The 27,165-nt window shown below is 40.4% G+C and overlaps 2 protein-coding genes across 2 annotated transcripts in view; one reads left to right on the forward strand and one right to left on the reverse strand.

The window, feature by feature from the left end:
- Positions 1-12,392, reverse strand: part of HSPBAP1 (HSPB1 associated protein 1) — a 54,082-nt gene extending 41,690 nt beyond the window's left edge. Inside the window, exon 1 of the mRNA XM_058555922.1 lies at positions 12,227-12,392. Within this exon, the coding sequence (XP_058411905.1) occupies positions 12,227-12,284 (58 nt within the window). The 5' untranslated portion in view covers positions 12,285-12,392. The remainder of the gene's footprint in view (positions 1-12,226) is intronic.
- Positions 12,393-13,665: 1,273 nt separating this feature from the next.
- The window catches only part of SLC49A4 (solute carrier family 49 member 4), a 69,638-nt gene continuing 56,138 nt past the window's right edge, over positions 13,666-27,165 (forward strand). Inside the window, exons 1-2 of the mRNA XM_058555923.1 lie at positions 13,666-14,144; positions 23,539-23,632. Of these exons, the coding sequence (XP_058411906.1) occupies positions 13,802-14,144; positions 23,539-23,632 (437 nt within the window). The 5' untranslated portion in view covers positions 13,666-13,801. The remainder of the gene's footprint in view (positions 14,145-23,538; positions 23,633-27,165) is intronic.

Consider the following 27,165-nt stretch of genomic DNA (forward strand, 5'->3'; position numbering starts at 1 on the left):
CCATAATTCTTAAATGATTTTTCTCAAATTAAATTTTAAATGTTGGAAAATATTTACAATTTTCAATAGAGGATTAATAAGATTAATAAATTAATAGAGGATTATATAAGAAATGCTGATGGGAACTACTCTTGAACAACTAGAGGTGCAGAGTCAGCAACAATTCTACTTGCTATATCACGTGTTTACGGCAAAAAGACTACTGAGTTAATACGGCAGCCAGTGGGGGTGGGATTATTTTTACTGCAAAATTTAAAAAGATAAAAGATATGCTAGGATGGATGTCAGTGTTAATCCCTGACTTTAACTGCATCTACAAACAGTATAGGGGATATGTACAAACTAACACTGTGACTTACTGAGTACTTCAACAAATTTCACAGAATCATAGAATGCTAAGCCTGGATAGGATAGTAAAGATCAGTATTTGTTAAATAAAAGAACAAGTAAGTTTCTCCTTAAAGACATCTTAAGATGAAAGTTTTTTGGGAAAGTTAAAAAATGCTTTATACTCTGACCACCAAAACATATATTTATGATTCTCTAGAACAATCAGCTAAACCCTCTATTTCAACTACCAAATCTGTAATTACCTTAATTCAAAAAATTTTAAAAACCTCATAAATAACCCAAATTCTCCTATCATCAAACTTTCTTTTAAACTTTTTGATAAGAGGAAGAGAGATGCGGAGGACTCATCAAGGAACTTGAGTAATTTGTACTTGTCTGAATGTAAGGCTTGTTTTTAAAGAAAATGAAAATTTAAGTCAATCTGGCCTCCTTTTTCCGACAAGGGCAAAAACTCGGAATCCTTTCCTAAATGCTTGGTGAAAGTGAGCAGGCTCTAAGCTCTCGGCAGTTGACACCTGAGAACAATCTGTCACCCTCTACGCAGTCAGGGCTCCCAAGTGAGGAGGAGATGAGTGTGGATGCTTAGAGGGAAAGGGCAGGAAGAGTTGGAGCCCACGTGGAGTGAGGAAGAGAGAAGGCGCCCTTAGGTCTCCACGCACAAGAAGCCCCAAGTTCGTCTTTAAGTGCTGAAGAACCCTATTAAGGAAAACTGCATGTGACCAGGAATAAAATTTTCTAACTTTCCTTGAGAGTTTTTTTTCTACTTTTGACAGGTTATGATAAATTCACATTAACGGTCTTAACCCATACCGGCCTATAAATATAAGTACAAGGTCACCTAGACGCAACGCACCAAACCTTCCTGGACTTGAACTGCCTGGATTCCGTGTGTGTGAAAATGGACAAGCTGTACTTTTTATTATATATATTTTTTAAGTTTTGTTAGACTATAAAAAGCTACAATACATTCACGATAACACTCTGTTGTTTTGTCGCATATAAATTAGAACTAACCTGTGGGAAACAATTGGGAAAATGAAGCCGAAATCTCAAGGAACGACCCATTAACCTAGTAACTCATGCTACAGGAATTTGCTTTTAACAAAATAATTAATCATAAACTATATATATTATATATGTATACACATAACACATAAAATATCTATTACCACAATATAAAAACTGAAAATACAGACAACCTAATGTCTAAAAGTAGAAAAATACTTACTAAATATTTTTCCCATGGTACATTATACCCATTAACAATAAAAATGAGGACTATGTAGAGATATGTAGAGATGAAGGAACTGGAAATGACTCAGAGAACTATTGCAGTGGCCAAGCAAGAAGTATGATAATAAGGCCCTAAACAACAAGGGGTGGCAGAGATGATGGAGATGGAGAAATAACTGAAAGAATAATATCAAAGACTATTCTGACCAAAGAGACGTGGGGTGGGAGGCAGATGCAGCTATAAGGAAGACTGAGGTTTCCAGACTTTGTGACTTGCCGTAAGAGAAAAGTTAGCAGCAGCAGCTCATTCTGTTGGGAAGTTTGGTTTTGAACATTGTATATGTAATCATATATGTAATGTGATTCAAATGTAATCATCATAACAATACTATATATTTACTGGTATAATGCTTGACTATTTGCACATACTTGCATATACATAAAATGAAAGTGCTCATCTGATCCTCTAAGAAGCCTGTAAAACACAGGCAGAGATGGTATTTTATTTCCGTTAACCAAAGGAAGACATGGAAGCTCAGATGTCAAAGGTCAACGCACCAGTGATGAACTGGAACTGGAGGTCAGATTCCCGGATTCCAAGTCCAGTGCTCTTTCCACTGCATGATCCTGCTCCAGAGAAGTAAAACTGTGGGACTTACACTAGCACTAAAAACTCGGGAGAGTATAACATGAAAAGATGAATAGGGGACCGGTCCTGTGGCGTAGTGGTTAAGTGCTCGCACTCTGCTCCTGGCGGCCCGGGTTCAGATTCCAGGCGCGCACGGCTGCACCGTTTGTCAGGCCACGCTGTGGCGGCGTCCCATATAAAGTGGAGGAAGATAGGCACAGATGTTAGCCCAGGGCCAGTCTTCCTCAGCAAAAAGAGGAGGATTGGCATGGATGTTGGCTCAGGGCTGATCTTCCTCACAAAAAAAAAAGGAAAAAGAAAATATGAATAGGTTCAGGAAAGCTTTATATCGATGCATAGGTAATAAATGCATGTGTGCTGTTCGGGAGAGAGGAGTGTCTTGGTTTGTGCATATGCTGTGGGGGGAGAGGTGTATGTGTTAATACCTTGTCTTGACATGAATACAGCCATGTTTGGCTGCTCCATTGACCTACAGCCACCAGCACAAAAAGAAATATAAAAGCTGCTTTCTGCATGGTGGGAACTGGCCCTTCTCCCACGGAGAGAGTTGCAAGTTGTAACATTTCAAGGCTCTTGGAGCGTTGGAGCACGGGATGGACTGGCCATCTGTGCCGGGCTAAGACGATAACCAAAGAGAACAATGCACGTACACCGCTGGGGACCTTAGCCAAGGGGCTCAGTGCACGTACGCCACTGATAACCATTTGTGCATGGGAACACGGATGCTTGCTCTGTAAACTCTGTAACTGCTTATATAAACTGCTGGAGACTGAGACCTGGTGAGAGTTCCACCTGTGGAAGGGACGCCTTGCCCAGGACGTGTGATCCTTGCCCAGCCGTGTCGATTGACAGGACTCTCCTGGCAGTAAAACGTGGATGTTGTGAGTAACTGATTTATTGTGAAGTAATTGATCTGATGTGTTCTCTTTTCGGTCAACCTGGTGTTTCTCTTTCCGGTTGATTTGTGTCATTTCCCTTCATTCGATCTGGTGTTTCCCTTTCTGATCGATCTGATGTTTTTCCCTCTTATTATATGACCTATTCGATTCTGCTGCTATCTCAGCCGATGTGGATGTTTTCCCTTTCCAGTCGAGCTGGTGTTTTTTCCCTCTTATTATTTCACCTATTCGGATCTGTTTGCGGACTATCACCTTTACTATCCTCTATATAATAAAATATACCTTCAGTCCATTTGCTTGGAGTGGAAAGTTTTTTTTACATCTCGGATCGAATCTCGAACCTCTCATAACATACCCGTAGTAGAGACTGCTAGTTACCCAATACCCATTCTCATCTTCTTTACTAACAGAACTTTGGGCAATGGGAGTGGCTGAAAAATTACATTTCCTAGACTCCTTTGAAGATAGGAGTGGTCAGAGATATATCTGAAGTTGCTGAGTCAGCCTTTTTGCCCTTAACCTCCTTCCTATATTCTGCCTGGAAAACAGACAGAATGGTTAGCCATCTTGAGAGAGAAAAGCAAGGCCCAGGAAATTGCAAACCTCTGCCAAAAGAATGCAAAGATGTCCATCTTCATGTCACTGAACCAACACCAGGAAAATTCTACCTCCTGAATTCTTGCACAGAAAAACAATTAACTTGTATAGTCAAGATTCTGTTATTAGTTCATAACTGGTACAACACCTAGCCTTCTGAGGCTGTCGTTTTCAGGGACAACCACATTCTCCCTGTAAAGGGATCTGTGGCTTAGGCTGCATGAATCATGACTGGTCTGACCCACTGTGGCATCCTTTCAGTTCTAAGGTTGTAAAATAGTCAAGCTTTGAACATTTTTCTTCTAGAAGTTTAAAGGGCAGAGAAAAACAGAAGCACTAGTCCTTTTGGAGTGTGGATTTATTTGTTCTGCTTATCTTAAATCAGAGCCAACAGACCACATGGCTTTGAATTTTCCCAAAACAGTTCTCACTTTTGGCTAAGACATGTCTAGCTGCCCTTGCACCAATACGTACATGGACATTAGTAACACATGAGTAGTGTTCTGACAGAATAGCTTCAAAGAAGTCAATACATATTTTTTCCTCTAACAAATGTTAAATTTTTTTTAAAAAACATATTTAATGATCTGATCTAAAAGTCTCAGACATCCCAGAGGTTATTTAATAGGAGACCCTAAAAACTAAAATTTGCTGAGAAAGCATCTAGCCCAGTGACTGGACTATATTAAACTCAAACATTTGCTAAATGAATGAAAAGTGCTATAAAGTGTGTGCAGAACAGAGCAGTAGGATGCTCATCATAACAGGAAATTAGCATTTTACAGAATTTCAGCCCTATCAGTGAAATAAAACAATCAGCTGGTTGTGAGATAAAACTAATTTGGTTTCTGATAGCTTAATCAACAATGAACTGGGCCATTAAACTAACAAATTTAAGTGTTACAATTTCCTTTAAAGAAGAATGCAATCTACATTGTATTAATTAAATAGCCTAAGGATGCACCCAGTCATTTCATGTCAGGAATATTTGCAGAGTTATAAAAATTCTGAAGTAACCTTGACAAGCCTTTAAAGCACAAGTGTATCCAGGTCTAAACTTGCAGCCAGCAGCCATTTCTAATTAGATGACTTAGAAACTGCTGAAAAACAGATGAGTGATCTAAGTGTTGCACAATAGTTTTTTCTCCCTCTAAATGTGGCATGTCATTCACACAATTTATTACAGCTTTGGTTACACCTAATTCTTTGGAGATAGTGAAACATCATCAAAAAGCAAATTGCCTTTTTCTCAGTAATTTTTTCTTTAATTAATGCAAAGTACAAGATCATCTGAAACCTTATTTCTCTGCATTTGCTAGCAATCTGGCTTCAGTCAATTAATATCTGGGTTGGATTTGTATCTGAGACGTAGAATTCAAGATGAGAATAAGGAAAATTTATGAAGTTTCCATAATACTCTCCTAATATTGATAGAATACAACAAAGACAAAGATAATGAAATTGAAATTAACTCACCTCTCATGTCAGGTATAATTTTAATAGAAATATTAATAACCATTAAATTTAAATTTAATAGTTTTTAATTCTATTCAAAAACCTTCACAAGGTGACATAAGAGTAAGTCACATGCTACAATACAGAGACTCAACATAGTAATACAGCATGAATAAAAAACTGGGTCCTGCCTGGCATGGTGAGCTAATTTATTTCCAAATATACACATGTAAGCCTATGATGGTCTCATCAATCTGACAACTATTAATTATATATAAAAAGAAATATATATATATACACACACAAGAAATTTTAATAAAACCTCTGGAATGGTAGATACTAGGGTAAAAAATAAAGAACATTTGGGCCACATCAGAAAAACACTGATGGAACTATGCAAGTACTACGTACCAAAATGACTGTACTAAAGACCAAATGGTAAACTTACACCAAAGATAATTTTTCATTTTATAGTCACTGTTTTAAAATGTCAATATAAACTAAGAAAATTCTCCTGAAAGTTAACATAATGCTTGAGTAAAATGATGACTGGTCATGAACCTTGAAATTTCACGGTCAAGAAGGTGGTGCCATTGAAGAAACCACAAACGGAAGTGTTGAGGCTGTTATGACATAATCTTGCCAATACCAATGCTTGGTGTGGCGATGAACATCCAAGCAGGTTCAGACTGGGAACAGGAGACAGTTACATGCTAGACAGTTACCATCCTCTTCTTCCCATCGTCTCACACTTGTAACACTTGTCCAGTTAACCCAGAAAATTGCCTTCTCCTCCTCACTTTAATCCACGTATGAGCCAGAAAATGGCTCATAAATAATACTTATAAGTTCAAAAGTAATACTGGGCCTAAACGTAAAGCAAGGAAAAGTAAATCTACATTCTAAATGAACTTAATACTAGAAGGAAGGGTGTTTCAAAGACTAAACCTCTTTAAAATGCACCAAAGTATCTTCAAAATTTCTACCAAAATGTTTCCATCTAACTCTTCAGTTTCCACTAAGTAAATTTTCCATAATTCAAAATAAAATGGTTATTTCATCTCATTTTTCATCAAAAATATTCAACAGCAGAGTCTTGAAGAGATAGCTGCACACTCATATTCACAGCAGCACTATTCACAATAGCCAAGAGTTGGAAGCAACCTGAACGTCCATCAAGATGAGAGGATAAACAAAATGTTTATACATCAAGTGGAATATTATTCAGCCTTAATAAAGGAGGGAAATTCTGTCACGTGCTACAGCATGGATGAACCCTGAGGCATTATGCTAAGTGAAAAAAGCCAGTCACAAAAAGACAAATACTTATTATTCCACTTAGATGAGGTATCTAAAACACTCAAATTCGTAGAAACAGAAAGTAGAATGGCAGTTACCAGGGGCTGAGGGGAGGGAGAAATGGGGAGTTGTTTACAGGATACAGAGTTTCAGACGTGCAAGATGAAAAAGTTCTGGAGATCTGTTTCACAACAATGTGAGTATACTTAACAATACTGAACTATACTCTTAAAAATGATTAAGATGATAAGTTTTATTTTTTACCACAATTTGTTTTTTACCACAATTAAAACTATTCAACAACATAGTTTTTCTGATATTCATTATTGAATATAAAAGATTTTAGCTACATTTATGAATTTATGAATTACTGATGTACCCTAGCATGGGAATTTTTTACTTTTTAAGATTACACAGGCTTTTGCTTTTCTTTAAATTCCCCTGCCTCCCTCTGCCCTTTTTTTAAAAAATGAGAACAAGAATGACACAGAGGGCATGACATTTCCAACTCAAGAGGGGTAAATCCAGCCATGTAGGAGTGTCAGCTCTATATGAAACTCAAGTTCCTACAACTCAGAATGAGATACGTCCTTGGGAAGAACTGCAAGAAGAGCTCCCGAGAATACATTCTTCTCTTCATCAAGGCATAAAGCTACGAGAGCTCAACAGAAAGAAATATAATAACCTCACTCTCAAAGACAGAATTGGATTCAAAGAATTGCAATTTCTTTCACTGAAATGCTGCAACAGATGTATGACCCTGGAAGCAACATCTCACACTCAGAACTTAAGTTGATTCTTAACAATAAGTAGTTTTGCGTTTGTTTGTTCTAAGACTATTTTTTTTTAGAGTAGTTTTAGGTTTACAACAAAATTGAAAGGAAGGTACAGAGATTTCCCATATATCTCCACCCCCAGACATGGATAGCCTCCCCTATTATCAACATCCTTCACCAGAATGTTTTATCCTGGTAAAATCAGTTTTACCAGGATAAACCTACAGTGACACATCATAATCACCCAAAGTCCATAGTACCTTAGGGTTCAGTCTTGGTGATGTACATTCTACGGGTTTGGGCAAAAGTATAATGACATATATTCATTATTACAATATCATACGGAGTATTTTCACTGCTCTATAAATCCTCTGTGCTCTGCCTATTCAACTCATGTTTGTTTTTAATAATTTCCAAGCAGTTACTTCAAACAAAAAATATCACTTCTTTAAAGGCAAGCCTGCTACTTTTATATCCCTAGAGCTTAGCACAGTGCTTCCCATAAACTGATGCTAAATAAATGTTTTCTGAATTCACACCACATTTTTAGCAATGTATAAAACTTTACATAAAACTGTTTAATATATAACTATATATTACATAATATATAACTATATAGCCACCTGTTTTCTCCACTTTAGCATAATGAGCTATTGAGTGTAACCAGAAACAGTCTCAAAACAAAGGGGTCAGTTCCACAGTTTCACACTCACTTCCACCAGTTCCTTTTCCTGCTCCCTATCACCCTATTTGTCACTAACTGACTCCTAATCACCCTCACCCCTACAGCAACCATTCCAAAGCTTCTTCACTCTCAAATCCCCAGTACCCCTCTCCACTTCCTCACTCGTGTGTTTCCCTGCTCTGTTTTTCTGAGAAATCTAAAACCCATGATTCCCTCTTTTTCACTTCAACATTTTTGGTTCACTCTGTTTTTTGGTCTCCGAGGACACAATCTTCCTCCTTGTCACCGGCGTTCTCAGCCACCACTTCCACTCTAGTAGAACCAGTCTGTCTCCTCACCTCCCTCCCCGACCTCCGTTCCTACATGCCTTGCGCTTTTCTCCACTCACTTCCACAACCCAGCCTCCCCTCACCAGAAATGGCCTCATCCATCACTTCCATACTCAAACTATACTGAACTCTATGCGTTCAAATTACCCTAAGAAGCACAAACCAACGTAATTTGTATTCATGCTTTCTCCTCGCAGCCCCTAGAGCACTTACTGTGTGTAATATTTACATCCCATCTAATTGCCTCCTGCCTTGTGGGTATGTCTTATACTACAACTCTTTTTATCTGTCTTTTCCCCCAAAACTATATTTATAAGCTATTTTAGGGCAAGGACTGTCTCTACTTCACTGTACGAAAGAGTCTCCTGTTTATAGTGTACATTCAAATATTTTCTGATAATGGAGTGGTAATAAGTTTGCTCAAAAATTAACTTTTTTATGACTCACACAATATTCATCACTATACTCAATGTACTGACCCTTTCACATGCATTTATTTAGTGTATGTACTTTTCTTACCTTTGTTCGCATAAGCCTTACCTAATTTAAAGCAAGGCCTTCTCTTCCAGTAGGATTTTGCCCATTTACTTACTTATATTCATTTATTCTGTAATGGTAATAAGCAGTCACCCCAAAGTGGTGATTCTGGAGAGGATGACAATTTAAAATAAGGTTGAAAGTTCCACAAATGGGATTCAGAGAATCATTTAATACAAAAATTTAAAGTCATCTGCAACAATGTGTGAGCACCCTGCATTTTTCGGGGGAGCAAATCCACACTTCCATCAGATTTTTCCCCCCTTAGGACTTCAAGATTAAGAATCACCAGTTTCCTCAAAAAGTTAAATATGGAACTATCATATGACCCAGCAATTCCATTCTTAGACATATGCCCAAGAGAAGTGAAAATATATGTTAATGCAAAAACTTGTACACGAATGTTCACAGCAGCATTATTCATAATAGCCAAAAAGTAGAAACAACACAATTGCTCAACAAGTGATGAATGGAAAAACAAAATGTGGTATATTCATACCATGGAATACTATTCAGGAATAAAAAGGAATGAAGTATTGATACACACTACAACATGGATGAACTCTAAAAACATTATGCTACGTGAAAGAAGCCAGACACAAAAGGCCACATATTGTATGATTCCATTTACATGAAATGTCCACAATAGGCAAATCCATAGAGACAGAGAGTAGATAGTGATTCCCAGGGGCTGGGGAAAGGGTGAATGGGGAGTGACTACTAATGGGTACCAGGTTTCTTTTGGTGTGATAAAAATGTTCTGGAATTATAGCAGTGATGGCTGCATAACTTTGTGAACATACTAAAAGCCATTGAACTGTATATTTTGAAAGGGCCAATTTACTGTATGTCAATACTATATATATTTTTTAAAAATCTTCCTCTCCCAGCTGCATGCTTGACATCTTCTTTTGCATCATCTTTCCATACCTAAACTCTATGCATTCACATTAAAACTCAATAGTGCTCCCAACCACCTCCTTTTCTTAAGGTTCCTAATTTACACATAGTTTCTCAGGCTGGGAAATTTCAGAGATATCTCCAGTTTTTTGGTCTCAGTTTCAACATCAGTCAGTCACCAATGCCATCATTTTCTATCAATAATAAAAATGATTACCTTCTTGAATACCTAATTCCTGCCAGACACTATGCTGGGTAATCTACAATTACCTTTAATTTTCACAATAATCATGTGTTTTACAGAGGAAGAACCTGAGGCTAAGGGAAATTACGTACCCTGCCCTTCAGTCTTTCTCCCTCCAATGTATTCTCCACCCTTCACCAAGTGATCTTCCTAAAACCAAATCCAATCATGTTTACTCCCCTGCCTAAAACTCTTCAAGGGATTCCCACTGTCTTAAAGTCCAGACTCCTAACCTTGGTATAAGGTGCCCTTCAGGATCCCTCTTCTCTCATCACTTCTTATACCAATTTTCCTCAGTTTCTGGACCATGCCATGCTCCTTCTCCTCTTGTCTCTGGACTTGGCACAGGGTTCCCTTATTCATTCATTCAACACATATGTATTAAGTGTCCACTATGCACTTGGCCTGGTACTTGCTGCTTGGACACATATTGTAAATAAATCAGACATAAGTCCTGCCCTCAGGGTACTTAAGGTCTAATGGAAGAAACAAATAATAAACAAGTAATTACAGATTGTGATAAGTGAAATGAAGGAAGCAGGATGCTGTATCATAGAAAATCTAGGGTTAGGATGCAGGGGACAACCATGACTGTTTATGATAGGTTGGTCTGATCAGGTCTCAGGTGGTGACATACTCTGAAACCTGAACATTAAAGCCAGATATGTGAAAAGCAGGCAAAAACAGGGGGCTGAGTGACAAGAGACGCTCCTGGAGACAACAGCAGAGTTCAGACCAAGGACTTGTGTAGGCCACGATCAGAGTTTGGATTTTATTCTAAGTCTGAATTGCAATGGAATTCACCAAAGAATTTTAACTAAGGGAGTGCCACTTTTTGCTGCTGAATGAAAAAGGGATTGGAGGGGCACAAGATGGGAAACAAGGATACAAGGCTGAAGATTTGGTAGTCGTTTAGATGAGAAAAGTGGACATTGTGGACAAGGGTCTGACAGTGAAGGAGGAAAAACATAGACAGATGAGATGCAGAATTGACCTGACCTGCAATGTCACTAGCTGAAAGTGAGAGATGAAGAGAGGATATAGAGAATTTGAGGAACTGTCATTAGAGAAGGAAAGTAGGCTTACCATAGAAACAGTAGATGAGAAGAATCTCAGGCCCATGCTGAATGAATATTCAAGAGGTTGGCCATTTTCATTTTATAGTATCTTCGATTTGTCCAGGACATTTTCCCAGCAAACTTCAGCCATATAGGTGCAGGTGCAAAGAGGGCAAAAGGGTTGGGTTCATCCAGAATAAGGGTTTTGCCAGAAAAATAAAAGGCAGGGAGGAACAAGAGAATAATGCATTTTCAAGGAGAGATTATAACGGTAAACTGTGACACACTGTAAACTGGATATGGGGGTACAGATGGACAGAAAATGGAAGGATTAATGGATTGGAGATATAGATGACGTTCATGTACCCTGGGGTACATAAGCAAGTGACTATGGTCAGATAGTAGGAAGTTATAATTCATTTCTTCTGCTTGGAATGGTCATCTCCTCCTCTAGGCAAACATGATTATTGGATCTCCAACCACATCCACCCTGTGCATTTCTGCTCCCTGTCTTCCCATGACCCCCCAGCACCACCACCTGAGTTTGTCACTGTCTCATCCAATCATAAAGGCCAACCTCAAACCATTCCCTCGTTGAAGCAGTTATGTTTTCCCCACTGTGGTCTCTCCTCCTGGTGACAGCCCTCACCTAGTGTGTACTGTTAGTATTCATGTTACCAGGCACTGGTCATTCTTTTTCCTTTCTAAGCCCCTTTACTCAATTGGGAAAAGGCAATGTTATAAACATCCAAAAATCTCTGGACCCCGTGGCAGTACCCAGATCAGTGCCAGGCAGGGAGCAATCATTCAATAAATGATAGCAGGGATCCCAGGCTCAGAGGCCTCCATACCTCACCCGTTCTCTAAAGCAGGATTCCACTGCAATCGCACAAAAGCTCTTAATCCGTATTTACAAAAGTCCCAGATACCTCCATTTACCCCAAGGGTGCGCTTCAATTTCACAAATTTAATTTTAATCCACTGTAACATTCAAAACATCCTCATGTGTGAAACAGCACTGGTACGATGATCAAAGATCTGGATGCCACAATTTGAGAAAAGCCACGTCCACTAGAAAACAAATCATTTTCCTTATAGCTTAATGCAGGGCCGGAGAGATCTGGGTTAGGAGCGACACTAAAAGGCCACACGAGGGATGCCAAGCGAGTCGGCACAGGGATGCAGTCGTGGTCTGACCTCAGCCTGGCACTTACCTTCCTCCTCTCCAGCTCCAGGGCCCGTATCAGTGGTCGCCCCCGGGCCTGCTGCCATAGCTCGCGCGACGCGGGCTCCGCCCGAACCCAACAGTGGAGTGGAGTGGAGGGGCTGTGCGGCACGGTGAAGGCCAGAACCGGGCTCTGAACCCGCAGGACGGGAAGCAGTTCTCACCGGCTCCCCCGGAAGCGCCGCTCACGTGGAGTCACGTGACGGACGCTGGGCGGGGCCCCGCAGGTTTGTTTTGATTCCCTGTTGTTAAAATATAAGCACGTGGTGTCAGCTGTGGCGTCTTTTACCGGTCACAGACCTTAGTCTTCCTTTCAATGTGGTCTTTTCTTGGCTGGGTCTCTGCTTCTCCTCGTTTTCTAGTCAGGTCTTTCCTTTCCTCTTTGGCGCTTTTCTCTACCCAACCGTATTGGAGTTTTAGGGGACGGTTTGCTTTTTTGTGGGGCTCAGCACAGTAGAATGTGGCTCAGCGTTCTCTTACTCTGCAGCCGCTCTGACCAGCCTTGGATGCCAGGAGAGCTCACGTTTCTCTTCCACCTCCCTTGCCCTTCTGGCAGCAACATGACTCCATCTGGTTTTCGTGACTGCCGGGGAATACGAACCTCAGGCAAAGGTCCTTTGATTGCGTTCCCCGTGACTCATTTCTCGACCCAGACAAGCCAAATCGCTTGACGTAGGTTTTCAAAGACGCTAATCAACACCCATCAGGGTTCTAGATTTGTATGTCAAAATAAACAACCGGCTGCTAGATCAAGAGATCAACAACCCCCACTCTTCTCCTCGTTTACTCTTTGGTCAAAATCATAATAACTGGAGATGGATCTAGGTCATTTGAGGACAGAAGTGTTCCAGCCTTAATCAACCTATCTTTATTGCTCGCCTAATAAACGACAACAAAATGGGTAGAAAGATATCTATATCTTTTATATATAGATGAGTGAAATTGGCTGGTTTATAATTTCCTCATTGGGTATGTAAAACACAAAAAGCTGATAAAAACTAGGCATTTTTTACTGTACATGAAAAACAAGAAATTATTTTCATGCGACAATTTTCTGGGTCCCTACTACGCCTCAATTTTATCCTGCCTCCCCCTATAATTTCTGAAGTTATAAACGCAACAAAAATAAGAATAAACCCAATATAGAAGCAAGCATTAGATTAAGTGACCGGAGGTCTCGCACTTGTTTATTAGGCACATGATGTAAACTTGGGCACTTCCTCCAGCAACCGCGGGTTCCTTGGCCAACCTCCTCTAATACAGCCCTCTGGAGTCTCCTTCGCCCCGGGCTGAGCCGCACTCCTCCCTGCCTTTTCAATTCCTCCCGGTCCTCTCTGGGACCCCGGGTCCACTCCCTCTCCGGTCTCGTTCCTTCCAGCCCGCCGCCCCTGCCCCGCCTCCCCACGGGGCCGGCTCGCACAGCGCAGGCGCAGCAGCCGCGGCCGGGAGGCCGAGGGCGACCCGAGCAGCCCCGGCCTTCGCCTCTTCCGGCCGCTTACGCGCGGGGCTGGTCGGCGGCCACCCGGACCGCGCCGGGCAGTAGCCCCGCGGCTCGCGCGTCGCCATGGGCTCGGGCTGGAGCAGCGAGGAGGAGCGGCAGCCGCTGCTGGGCCCCGCGCTCGGGCCTGCGCCGGCGGCTGCCTGGAGAAGCCGGGAGGCGGCGGCGGCTTCGCCGCCCGCGGCGGCCCCGGCTCCCGGGCGGGTGTACGGGCGCCGCTGGCTTGTGCTGCTGCTCTTCTCGCTGCTGGGGTTTGCGCAGGGCCTGGTCTGGAACACCTGGGGCCCCATCCAGAACTCAGCGCGCCAGGCCTACGGCTTCTCCAGCTGGGACATCGCGCTCCTCGTGCTGTGGGGGCCCATCGGCTTCCTGCCCTGCTTCGCCTTCATGTGGCTGCTGGACAAGAGAGGTGAGCGGGTCCGGGGAGCGCCGGCCGGCGCTGTCACTCCTGGGGGAGCCGGAGCCTGCCCGGTCTCCAGGCCCGAGAGCCGCCTCCCTCGGCTTCGTCTTAGGGATTGTGTGAGGTGACGGAGTGTTGCTGGCATCCCATTCCTCAATAGAACCCTCTATCCTCAAAGCAACAAATATGGGAAGGCTTCTTTGCAGATACTTGCTTATGTCAGAGCCCATTAGGCAACAGCAAGGATTAAGCGATCTCTGAATGTTCAAGTTTTTGCATATTGTGGACATCAGAGCATTCCTGGGCACGTGCCATGTATGTTTTTTACGTCTGACAAAAATGATTCATGCTTTGACTTCAAAGGGATTTGGGGATGTTGAGGATGCAAGGTCAGAAAATAGACTGATGATGCCCAGATATAAGGAAGTAATGAGTTGGCTTTGTATAATAGATGACTCCAGCCCAGGAAGAGCTGTTGGGAAACTCGGATCCGACGCTTTGGTTTCTGGAAAATGGTTAACAGCAGCTTTATAGTGTGTATGTGTGCCTAGGTGGTTGTGTCAGTTGAGATTTATGACCCTCAGATAAAGCTCCGCAGATGAATGAAGACTCTCTTTTCATAGTGGAATACTCTGGACAGAGGTCTCACCTTACCACTTGCCAGTGTGATTCTGTGAGGAGAAAAAAAACGTCATAGAACTGAATGATAAGACATTGAATTAGACCACACAAGTTTGGGTAAAGGATTCATGATCAACGTGATGTAGCTGCTAGGAAAGGAAGGACGGTTTTAGGCATAGTTGTGTCTAAAACAAGAAGAGAAATAGTCTGATATGCTCTGCTCTAGTGTTCAGTTCTGAGCATTAATTTTAAGAAGGCCATTGACAAACTGGAGTACTTTAAAAGTTGACGAGAATGATAAAGGATGTAAAAATCATGATGTGTAAGATGAAGAGAACTGGATGTGTCAAGCTTCAAAAAGAAACTTGAGGCAGAATATAGTTCTAGAAGGAAAACTAAACTGAGTGAAGTTACAAAGGAAGGTAACTCAAAACAATACAAGGAAGTATTTCTAACAATGAAAGGCGTCCTTCTCTGGAAGGTGTGTCTTGACTGGTGTCGAACTTCCAGGTAGAGCAAGTATTTATGCAGAGGATGTGTGCTAGATGCTGAGGAAGGGTTTCTTGTACTGACTGGAGGTTTTCTTTGTTTGGGTTTTTTGTTTGCTTTTAAGCTAAATTATAGACTTTATTTGGATTTCACCAGTTTTTCCACTAATCTCTTTTTTTTATTTGCTTGTTCCAGGATTCAGTCTAACAACCAAATTACATTTAGTTGTGATTTCTCCTTAATCTCCTCCAATCTGTGAGAATTCCTCCATCATCCTTACAAGGTTGGCTAAATTTAGGGGAAAATGCTATTGTTTGTTTTTATTTATCTTTTTATCAGGAGCATTTTTCAATATTATTCCGTAAATTTAGCCAACTTTATTTTCACAGTAGACAGGTATTAATTTTTACCCTTTCTATTGTAATTTTATCTTTTATCTGTTACCAAATAAATTAGGGACTACTTATTCACTTTATAAAATAAGTTACTTTAGGAGTTCTTTCATAGTTTCTGTAACTATATGGTGAATTCAATTTTATATTTTCCAGTGGCTGAAACAATAAAAAATAAATTAAAAAATTATCTTTTAAGGAGTGATTTTCCCTTTCAGCAGGAGAAAGCTGATACACTTTCATCTGTTGGCTGTCCTTCTGCAGATGTCCTATCTGCATACATAGAAAGTGAGTTCCCAGCATCCTGGATACTGAAGTATCTTGCTTCTTGGAGGGTAGATAGTTGCCTGGCTTTCCTGCTGCCGTGGGTCCCAGCCAGCTTAGCGTAGAAGACCAGTTATTTTCCTAAAATAGGTTTTGTACCCTCTCACCCCTTTTCATTTTCCAGGAAGGAGACAGAAAAGGACTAGCTAGTGACATAAAAGGAGAGCCAAGAGCGAGTGTGCCCCAAGAAGCCAAGTGAAGAAAGTTTCAGGAAGGAGAAAGCATGTAATCGTGTGCTAAGCACTGGGGAGATAGCCTTCACAGAGCCTGCGTTGTAGTGAGGAGATCCAGGCAACAAACAATAAAATTAATATTTAGTATGTCAGGTGGTGATAAATCCTTTGGAGAAAAATAAAGAGAGCAAGGGAGAAACGGAATGTGATTGCATGGTATTCTACCTTATATAGAGTGTCAGGGAAGGCCTTACTGATAAGGTGTGTTTGAGCGGAGGCCTGAGGGAAAAAGGAAGCCCGACTTGTCAGTTCTGGACAAGACTGTTTCAGGCAAAGGCAGAGGTCCTAAACTTGTTTGGCATATCCAAGAAAGAGCAATGAGGCCTGTGCAGCCAGAGGTGAGCCATGAGGGAAACAGCGGTAGGAGATGAGGTCACAGAGGTAGTGGGAGGCTGAATCATGCAGGACCACGGTAAGTGTGTTGGCCATTAAGGAGTGAGGGGGTCTCACTCCATTGGAAAGCTTCGAGCAGAAGAGTACAATGATGATTCTGCTATTGTCTTGAGAACAAGAGCCAAAGCAGGGAGACCAGTTAGGAGGCTAGCAGAATAATCCAAAGGGGGCTAATGGTGACTTCCAACCAGGGTGATAGTAGTGGAGGATCTGAAGAGTGGTTCAATTCCAGATATATGTTGAAAGTACAGTCACCAAGATTTGTAGATGGGTTGGAGGTGGGGTGTGAAGAAAGGGGAAGAGTCTAAGATATTTTTCAACTTTTTAGCATTAGTAATTGGGAGAATCAAGCTGCAGTTTACTGAGATGTGGAAGATTGTGGAAGGAGCAAGTAGACAGGTTAAACTGTCAGTTGGATTTATAGATTTGGAGTTCACAGGAGAGGCTTCAGCAATAAATTTGGGATTTGTCAACCTATAATGGTACTTAGAGTCTTGGGGCTGAGTGAGATCACCTTTGGAGAGGGGTATTGCTTCAGAAGAGGACTGAGCCCAGGGGCATTCCGAGGTGTAGAGGCTGGGAAGATAAGGAAGAACCAGCTAGTGGGGACTGGAATAGAGCCTTGGATTTAGCAACATGGAGATTTTTGGCATCCTTCAAAAGAATAGTCTCATTGGAGTGGTAGGAATGAGTTCAAAATAAAATGCAAGGTGTGGAATTGGAGACAAGGAGTAGACATTTATGTCAAGCAGTTACACTGTTAAGGCAGCAGAGAAATGGGGCAGTAGCTAGAGGGAATGTGGCAAATGTGAAGGTATTTTTAAAGATAAGGGATGTTAAAATATATCTCTGTAATGCAGTACCCTAATGGGTCCAATAGAAAGGAGGAAGGTGACGATGCTGGAGGGAGGGAAGAACTGCTGTAGCCATGTCCTTGAGTAAGCAAGATGGAATGCAGTCCTCCAGAACACAAGTAGACAGGTTGCCTTAGATAGAAGATAGCTAATTCTTCATTAGTAACTGAAGAGAAGAGGGGAATGACCTGAGCATCGTGGCAGAGTAAGTGCTTCCCTTCGTCTCTCCCCTCTAAGTAACTGAAGAGAAGATAGAATGAATAGATGCAGATGGTGGGTGGTGGAGCTTGTAGAAGTTATCTTTGCTTATAGTTCTCAGAAAATAGGAAGAAAAATTACCACTTGATGAGTGAGGTTAGGAGAGCAGTTGTTGGAAGATAGAAGAAAGAGGATAAGTTATGAAACTATTTCCTGGGAAAGTGGAGAACACATGGACTAGGAAATTATATAGTAGGATTGTTGGGCAGCTCTGAGGGCCTGCTGTAAGTGATTGGGCATTAATTTCAAGTAAGACCAGTTGCCATGGTTGTGTGTTTTCCTCCTGTTCTGTTGGGCAAGTGCAGGTATGGGCAGAGTTGGCAGAGAGAGATATAACCAGAATTGCGGTTTGCTGAGTGAGTAGGACTAAGAAAGGTAGGCCAAGAGTAGGGGATTATGTAGAGTAATACAGCAATGGACTATGGAATCTAAACTGGGTGAAGGAGAAAAGGAAACACATGAGGTGGATGAGAGAAAGTAGTATGCTCCACAGTTGTCATTCCCAATTGGATCAAGAATTTAGAGTAGTAGAGGGAATCATTAGGAAAGAGAGGAGGTCATAGTTGAAGAATGGGATGCTTGAAATTGAGATTATGTCACGGATGCAATTATGGAAAAGATAAGGTCAGAGTATAACCAAGAGAATGGACTACTCAGGTAGGGTAGAGGATGTGATCATGGAATAAGAAGTCAGGGGGCTGAGAGGCCAGGATATTGAAAGGATCATCTAGTGGATATTGAAATCATCAGATTTATGAATGAAGTAGTGTCCTAGGGCCGGCCCGGTGGCGTAGCGGTTAAGTTCGCGCGTTCCACTTCAGTGGCCTGGGGTTTGCTAGTTCGGATCCTGGGCGCAGACCTACTCACCACTCATCGAGCCATGCTGAAGTGGTGTCCCACGTAGAAGAGCTACAACTCTACAACTATGATACACAACTATGTACTGGGGCTTTGGGGAGAAAAATGAAAAAGAGGAAGAATGGCAACAGATGTTAGCCCAGGGCCAATATTCCTCAAAAAAAAAAGTAGTGTCCTAAGGAGTGATAATGAGCCGAGATGTTTGCAAGCAAATGACAGTGAATGACCTGGAGGCAGATGTGTGGTGGTCTGTAGACAACTGCAGCAAGGAGAGGTGAGTAGTATAGTTAGATAAAATTAGATGAAAGGCTGTTCTGGCCATGGTGGAAGGCTGTTCTGGCCATGATGGAGTAACAGGAACTGGATTTATCCTTCCATCTTAAACAACTAAAAGCAAAAAACAGAAGTATATGAAACAGTGTTTTCAGACATTGGGCCACAGGCAGAGCAGGACAGTGACCCCTGTGATTGCTTCAGCTTACTGCCTAGAGAGAGTTTCCAGGCAGCAGTGTAGAGATGGGGGAGCCCACACAGAGCCCCACAGTTTTCCACAGTTGAGAATTGCAAGAGGCCAGCTTAGCTAGCATTCTTAGGGCAGAGTACTAGCGAGAAAAAAACTTCAGAGAGAGAAAGTTCTAAATCTGCAGGGAGTTCCTCTTGAGTCTTCAGCTGAGCACTCATCAGCAGATACATGTGAGGAAACTACCCACGACTGGAGAAGGGACCACCAAAAAGGACCACGCAGAACAATTCCCAAAGTTCACAGAAGGCTGCAAATAGTTCACATTCCCAACATCCAGAATGGAAAAATCTCAGAATACGTAGGAGGTTGGGTTGAATACTCAGAAAGGTGTTGCCTCAGTAGTAAGGACAAATGAGCCCTAGACTAAAGGCTGCTATGGTTCTGCCTAATAAAGCTTAAAAGTACACCTTGAAAAGATCAAAAGTAACTTAGCTGTATCCTAGAACATCATTCAAAAATATTTAAAGGAGTGCAAAAAACTGTCACCCAACAAGATAAAATTCAGAATGCCTGACATACTAATCTGGAATTACCAAGCATGCAAAGAAGCAGGAAACTATAACCCATAAAGAGGAGAAAAAGCAATCAATAGAAGCAGACCCAGATATGGCACAGATGATAGAATCAGTAGACAAGAACATCAAAACAGCTACTATAAATATACTACATACATTCAAGAAGATAGAAGAAAGCATGAGCACGTTAAGGAGAGACACAGAAAACATAAAAAGACTAACATTCAACTTCTACAGATGAAATGTAATCTGTGTCTGAGACAAAAAAATATATACCGGACAGGATTTAACATCAGATTAAACATTGCAGAAGAAAGGATTAGTGAACTCAAAGACATAGCAAGAAATACTGTCTAAAGTGGAACAAGGAGGAAAAAGACTAAAACAAAACCCCATGAGCATCAGTGAGTTGTAGGACAGTTTTAAGTGGCCTAATTAGAGTCCCAGAAGGTGAGGAGAGAGGTAAGAGGAGAGAGAGTGGAGTGAGATGAGGTGGGGGGAAAAATTGAAGAAATAATGGCAGAAAAATTCCAAATTTGGTGTTATCTCTAAACCCACAAATCTAAGAAATTTAAGCATCCTAGCAGAAGAAACATGAAGAAAACTACACCAAGGCACATCACAATCATACAGCTTAAAACCAGAGAAAATCTCAAAAGCATCAAGTGAAAAGAAATTGGGGAGTGGGCCGGCCCCATGGCCTAGCAGTTTAGTGTGCGCATTCCACTGCTGGCGGCCTGGGTTCGGATCCCGGGTGCGCACTGATGCACCGCTTGTCAGGCCATGCTGTGGCGGCGTCCCATATAAAGTGGAGGAAGATGGGCAGCGATGTTAGCCCAGGGCCAGTCTTCCTCAGCAAAACGAGGAGGATTGGCATGGATGTTAGCTCAGGGCTAATCTTCCTCACAAAAAAAAAAGAAATTGGGGAGCTTTAGGGAGGAGAGAATAACAGTGCTTTGGAAGTGGCTGGGAAGCTGTATCGTCAGGGGGGTGCTTTCAGTGGGAAAAGAAGGTGAAAACGTTTAGAGAAGAGCTTGAGAATATAAGGATTCCACTGATTCACTAATTCCGAGTGCTCCAGAAGGCACAGTAGAAGGGTTTCTTGAGTTAGGGAGATGGTGAAGATGAGGTCAGATTAGGGGATATATGAAGCCATATTGGGATAAGGATGACCTGTGAATCTTGGATCTCTCATGACCAATGTAAATAGGAAAAAGAAGCATGATGGATTAGTCCTGATAGTCTCCCAGGCAGATTGGGGTGGCAAAGCTGTGACTAGTGGGGTAGGGATAGGAGGTCTTGCCAGGAGCAAGCAGAGCTGTCTTCACTCCAGCTGATGGAAGTGTGGAGCCTGGGAAGGGTGGTTTTACCAGATAAACTTTGTGGGCATAACTGGTTTCCTGTGCATCTGCTATGGATGTGTGTGTGTGTTTTTTTTTTTTTCCAACCAACTTTGCATCCTGATTTTTTGGGCACCTGTTGTAGAGACTCCATTCCTGTACCAAATAGGTTCCCAGCAAAAGGAGTTAAATCATCCATTGGAAGGAAGCTTCCTGCAGTGTCTGGATGCCATATTTGCATAGAATTTATTTTTATTTTCAATCATATTTGATTTTCCAAAGTTGTTCTAATACCTTTGATTAGATGGTTTTTATTCTCACATCCTAGTACTGTAATCACATGGGATCTATTTATATAAAGGTCCTAGATGTCTGGTAAGCAGATTTTTTTGGGGTCTTCATACCTCTCCTTCCCAAAGTCAGTTGATATCCTTTCGATTACATGGAATGTAGAGTCCTGCTTTGTCAAGATTCGAATGAGATAAAGAAAGCATTCTATTCAAAATTGAGCATTAGCTGGGGTAGATTACATAATACTTGGCAACAATGAAAATAAGAAAGAAAGCCGTGAGCTGTCCCTGGAAGATTGCTTTAATAATCAGCTTTTCACAACTTCTTTCGTCTTAAATGTTTATATGAGCTGTTTCATTTTCATTTATTTGGTAAACAGCATAACTGAGCAGAAAAGTGTGCTAGCTTTTAGCAGTAACAGTAGAAAACCTGGTTGTTTGGACCATATAGCCATAAACAATGCCCCGCTGCTCACTTGGTGGCTGCTTACCTTAATTACAAACCAAATATTTAGGAAAAAAATAAACATTATATAGAAGGTAAGCCTTATAGTCCCAAATCTATAAAATTTTATTCAGTGTCTCATAGGGCACCCAGTATAACCTTATAAGAGCAACATTTTACAAGTTAGGATATTTATGACCATAAATGTGCTTTTTATTAATTACAATCTATTTCCTGTGGCTATAATGTGGTTTTAAAATCTGTGTTGTGATGGTAGAAGCAGTAAATGAGCAATATGTATGCATTACTTGTTACCGAGGAGCACTATTTTCTATGGTATTCCTTCTGCCAAATTATATTAATCATATTCAGATTATATAAGAATATTATAAAGTTACCTCAGTTCATATCACAAATTATGCTCAATGTAGCGTGTGTGTGCCTGATCCCAATTTCAAGTTTATTTTCCTTGCTACGTTTGATCTGCATAATTACAGTTTTGTTGACTTTCAATTTCGTTCAAGCAGAGAAGCCCTTTGAAAACCAAACATTTAACCATTGCCCCTCTGCCAGAAAAAGAAAGGTCTGAAAAAAGAAGAAAAATTTGCATTAAACAGTTTAAATCTATTGACTGTGAAGTGGTTTCAAGGAGGTGTCGAGTTTGGGAACAGTTGGAAGAAATGTTGCCACCTTTGCCACATATTCAGTATGAGCCACCTGTGTGATGTGGCTGCCACAAGAAGTAAGACAGTATTAGTTTAGTAGTAACAGAAGTGCAGCGTTGCGTTGTAGGAAGATACAGTCCCATTTTACTATTCCGCCATAGCTAGAATATTGTCTACTTTTGGTTACTTTATTTTTATATTTTTATTTTCTCTTGTTATCCATGTGACCGACCATTGGTACACATTTACAAAATAATTGATCATATTTGGGATGCAAAGGGAGAAGCTATCTGATCCACATTATCTTCTAAAGTCCTAAGCCATACTTTTTTGTTGCTTTGTTTGTTTATTGGCTTTTTTGAGGAAGGGTCACCCTGAGCTAACATCTGTTGCCAGTCTTCCCCATTTTTTGCTTGAGGAAGATTAGCCCTGAGCTAACATCCATGCCAGTCTTCCTCTATTTTGTATGTAAGTCACCACCACAACATGGCTGACTAGTGCTATAGGTCCGCACCCAGGATCTGAACCTGCAAACCTGGGCCGCCAAAGCAGAGCACGATGAACTTAACCACTCCACCATTGGGCCAGCCCCCAGGCTTTTTTTTTTTTTTAATAGCATCATTCTGTAAGTTGAAAGCCATCTGAAAAATCAAGAAAAATAAAAGACCATTATTGTATTAATAATCAAAGGGTTCTAAAGAACCACCTCCTATGACCCTATAAGAAGCGTTAGCTTGTCCTGGTTATAAGATAAAATATGTAATTTGCCGGTTGTCGTTTTTTAAAAAAATTTTAAGCAGTAATCTAACACCTTAAAAAAATTTTAGGGCCAGTTTAGAGTTTTTACAGCTTGCATTTGAAAATTAGAAATTTTATATTGGAAATATAAAACTAAAATACCCAGTCCTTTAAAAATTTTTTCTATATTTTGTAGTGTTATAAGTGAACAAAACATTCTAGCCATTCATTTTGAAAAACTGGAGCTAATGGATCTTCTTCCTCTATCCTTGATGTGATATTCAAGTTTTCTATTAAAGTTAGAATCATTTCATTTTCAACAGATAGAAGGTGTTTTTTACATGTTGAGAGAAAAACTATAATATTAGAATATAATGTCAATATGATTGAGGATCTTTGTTCTTAGCATTGTACTTACTTGCAGAAGAAATAGAAAATAATCGAGATGTTTTTGTTTCCTTTTAGGTCTTCGGATAACTGTGCTTCTGACATCCTTCCTTATGGTTTTGGGAACTGGTCTAAGATGCATACCTATATCAGACTTAATGCTTAAAAGAAGGTAAATCCTATAAATAACTTAATTTTTATTTTTTTCTCTTTTGTTATCAGTATATTATACTTGGTTATAAGCTTTTAGTAAATAGTTCCACTTTTAAGAGGATCAGAGAGGGTCATATTTATTTTTTTCCCCTACATGGCGATTAATTCAGTGGCCATTTGTTTGTTGTCATATGGAAGGTAACTATACTAGCTGTTGTATAAATAAAGAGAACAAGTTAATCTTCATGCTATCCAGGAGCTATAATAACCATGTGAAAATAATAGTATAGCAAAGGAAAAATAATGTAGTTCATGCCACAGAAGAGGTATAAAATTGCCCTGAGAGAAGTTTTGGCTGAGGGTATCAAAAGAAGAGTTCATGAAGGGGCCGGCCCAGTGGCATAGTGGTTAAGTTCTTGCACTCTGCTTCAGTGGCCCAAGGTTCGCGGGTTTGGATCCCAGGCGTGGACCTACACACCACTTACAAGCCATGCCGTGGCAGCATCCTACATACAAAATAGAGGAAGACTGGCACAAATGTTAGCTCAGGGCTAATCTTCCTCAGAAAAAAAAAAAGAGTTCATGAAGGAGGTGATAATTAGACTAGGCATTAAAGGATGAGTAGAATTTTGATAACTCAAGTTAAGGGAAGGATATTCTAGGGTAGAGGACCAGCAATAATGAGGCGTGGAGGCAGGTAAGCAGAGGCCTCTTCAGGGGTGGGTAGGTCGTTTCATTTGTGTACAGCAGCATTTCTGCAACTGTTTTTATATTTTTATTTTCTCTTGTTATCCATGTGACCGACCATTGGTACACATTTACAAAATAATTGATCATATTTGGGATGCAAAGGGAGAAGCTGTCTGATCCACATTATCTTCTAAAGTCCTAAGCCATACTTTTTTGTTGCTTTGTTTGTTTATTGGCTTTTTTGGTCCATGGATTTATTCTCAGGAGGTGCAAGGGATATGAAGATTTTTAAATTTTGTTTTCCTTTTGGTTGTAATATGAAAAATTATTTTACCAGTAATAATCTGTAATTAAAAGACATTTTTATTGACCAGAATGTCAATTTCTTAAATTAGTGTTTCTCAAACTGGAGTCCTTGAATGTGACCCTGAAAGCCATTGAGAAATTTTTTCCCTTTAAAAAGGACCCATAAATTACTCAAGTTTGGGAGACACCAGGCTACAGAATAAAGCATAAGAATGGGATATAAAAAGTTGAGTTTAGAAAAGGGTATCCAGGTTATGAAAGATCTTGATGCCATCCTGTGGAATTGTATTTTCCTCACTGGACAGTTGGGAGCCACCTGGGTTCTTAATCTGAGCAGCAAGAGGATGAGACCTATGTTGGGTGGACCACTGATTTGAGGTATGTGGGGTTGATTACAGAGGGCACAGACTGCCAGCAAGAGACCAGGAGGGATGCAGTGAGAGCCCGAGCTGGAGTCATTCTTTTCTTGATTTGTTTCCTTTTTTAGTTCAGTCATTCAGCAAAATTCCCTGAGCTCCTACTCTGTTCCAAGCTCTCTTCTGGGCGTGGGGAATACATCAGAGAAGACAATAGACAGATCCCTGCCTCATGGAGTTTATATTCCAGTGAGGAGACAAATCCCTGCCTCATGGAGTTTATATTCCAGTGGCAATAAACTGGGAAATAAGTAAAATACATGGTATGTGCTGTGGAGAAGAAATAAAATAGGAAAGAAGGATTTGAAATGTCAGGGGAAGGATGATGAAGTTTCAGAAAGAAAGGCCGAAAAAACCCTCCTGGGAAGATAACTTTTTGGGATAAACTTGAAGGAATGAATGGTCGCTGCATTTCTTTTAAGTGGTATTGTTAATGATGCATATGCAGCTGTTAAAATGAAAATGCTATGATTGGAATATGTATTTTTGACTGGTAGGTACAGTACATCACCACTTTTAAGCTTCAGTCACCGTCTGACACTCAGCGGAAAGGGATAAAGACCTTTAATATGTATCTGGCCAGAGTTGAAACAAGTAGTTAGCAATCTGTGTTTTTGTGCCCTGTTTCACTTGGAGCTTTTTGACCTTCTGACCTAGCCTTCTGGAATAGTGCCCCTGCACCCTTGACTTCCTGCATCTTAGCTTCTGTAAGTCTCAAGACATGAGAGTAGCAGCTTTCTGATGAGCCCTTTCCTCAATCAAAACTTCTTACCACATTCCTAATGGTGTTCTGCCTCTGCATAGTATCAGTGTTTCTTTTATCTGCATAGTACCAATGAAAATTCAGGAAAAATTTTTTTGCCACTTTTCTCTTATTAACGTCATGAATAAATAAGGAACTTAGAATACTGAACTATAGAGCATTTCTTCTTCTATGATTGGGAAGGAAATCATAGAAAAATTATAGATGGCATCACTCTGTAGTACTGGATGGCATTACTCTATAGTGTGAAATATGATATTGTATGCCCAGTAAACAGTTTAAACACTTCTAGAAGGTAAAGTTATATCTGCTTGTAATCAAAGGTGTTTCCAATGATTTCCATAACACATGCCATGTTACCTTTCAATTCAGTGTAATTTTCATTAATATTAACAATGGATAACATTTACTAGTTAAATAGTATGGTTATAATAAATATAGATTTTCTAGAAATGTATTCCATTGTGAGATGCTTTGCAGCTGGCAAAATTACATTTAAAATGACCATACCAGAAAAGATGACTTGTTTAGTAAATGTTTTTAGGACAATTGTTTAGCTCTCTGAAAAAAAAAAAAAATGAAGAAGAACCTTAAATCTCTGCCTTACTATTTAAGTAGATTCCAGTTGAATCAAAGATTTAAATGTGAAAAATGAACCATAAAGTATTTGGAAACGAGACTGTTTTGTTGTTGTTGTTGTTGGGTTTTTTTTCCTCCACCGGGGAAGATTCGTCCTGAGCTAACATCTCTTGCCAGTCTTCCTCTTTTTTTTTTATTTTTCCTCCCCAAGGCCCCAGTGAATAGTTGTGTATTCTAGTTGTAAGTTCTTCTATGTGAGCCACCACCATAGAATGGCAGCTGACAGACGTGGTGTGGCTCCGTGACCGGAAACTGAAAACTCGGGCCACTGAAGCGGTGAGAATGCCGAACTTGAACCACTAGGCTATCAGGGCTGGCTCACAAGACTGTTGTTTAATAATCTTACAATGGGGAAGGCCTTCCAACTAAGATATAAATCACAGAAGCCATAAAAGAAAGGTTTAATACATTTGACTATGTAAAAATTTAGAATATCTGCATGATTAAATATACTATACAACAAAGTCAAAAAAAACAAGTTAAAAACTGGGAAATGTTTGCAACAATAAGACAAATGGATAATTTTCTTATTTGAAAAGAACTCTATCAAATTAATAAGAAAAACAGCAACTCAGTAGGAAAATATATGATAGATATGGGCAAGTAATTAGAGAAATTGATATACAAATGACATAAACTTAAGAAAAGATGCTCAACTTTCCATCATAATTAAAGAAATGAAAATTAAAAGAGCAATTAGATGTCTGCTTATTGGGAAAGATGAAATATGATAATGTG

This window comes from Diceros bicornis, chromosome 15 (genome assembly GCF_020826845.1).
Source record: "Diceros bicornis minor isolate mBicDic1 chromosome 15, mDicBic1.mat.cur, whole genome shotgun sequence".
Taxonomy (NCBI): Eukaryota; Metazoa; Chordata; class Mammalia; order Perissodactyla; family Rhinocerotidae; genus Diceros; species Diceros bicornis.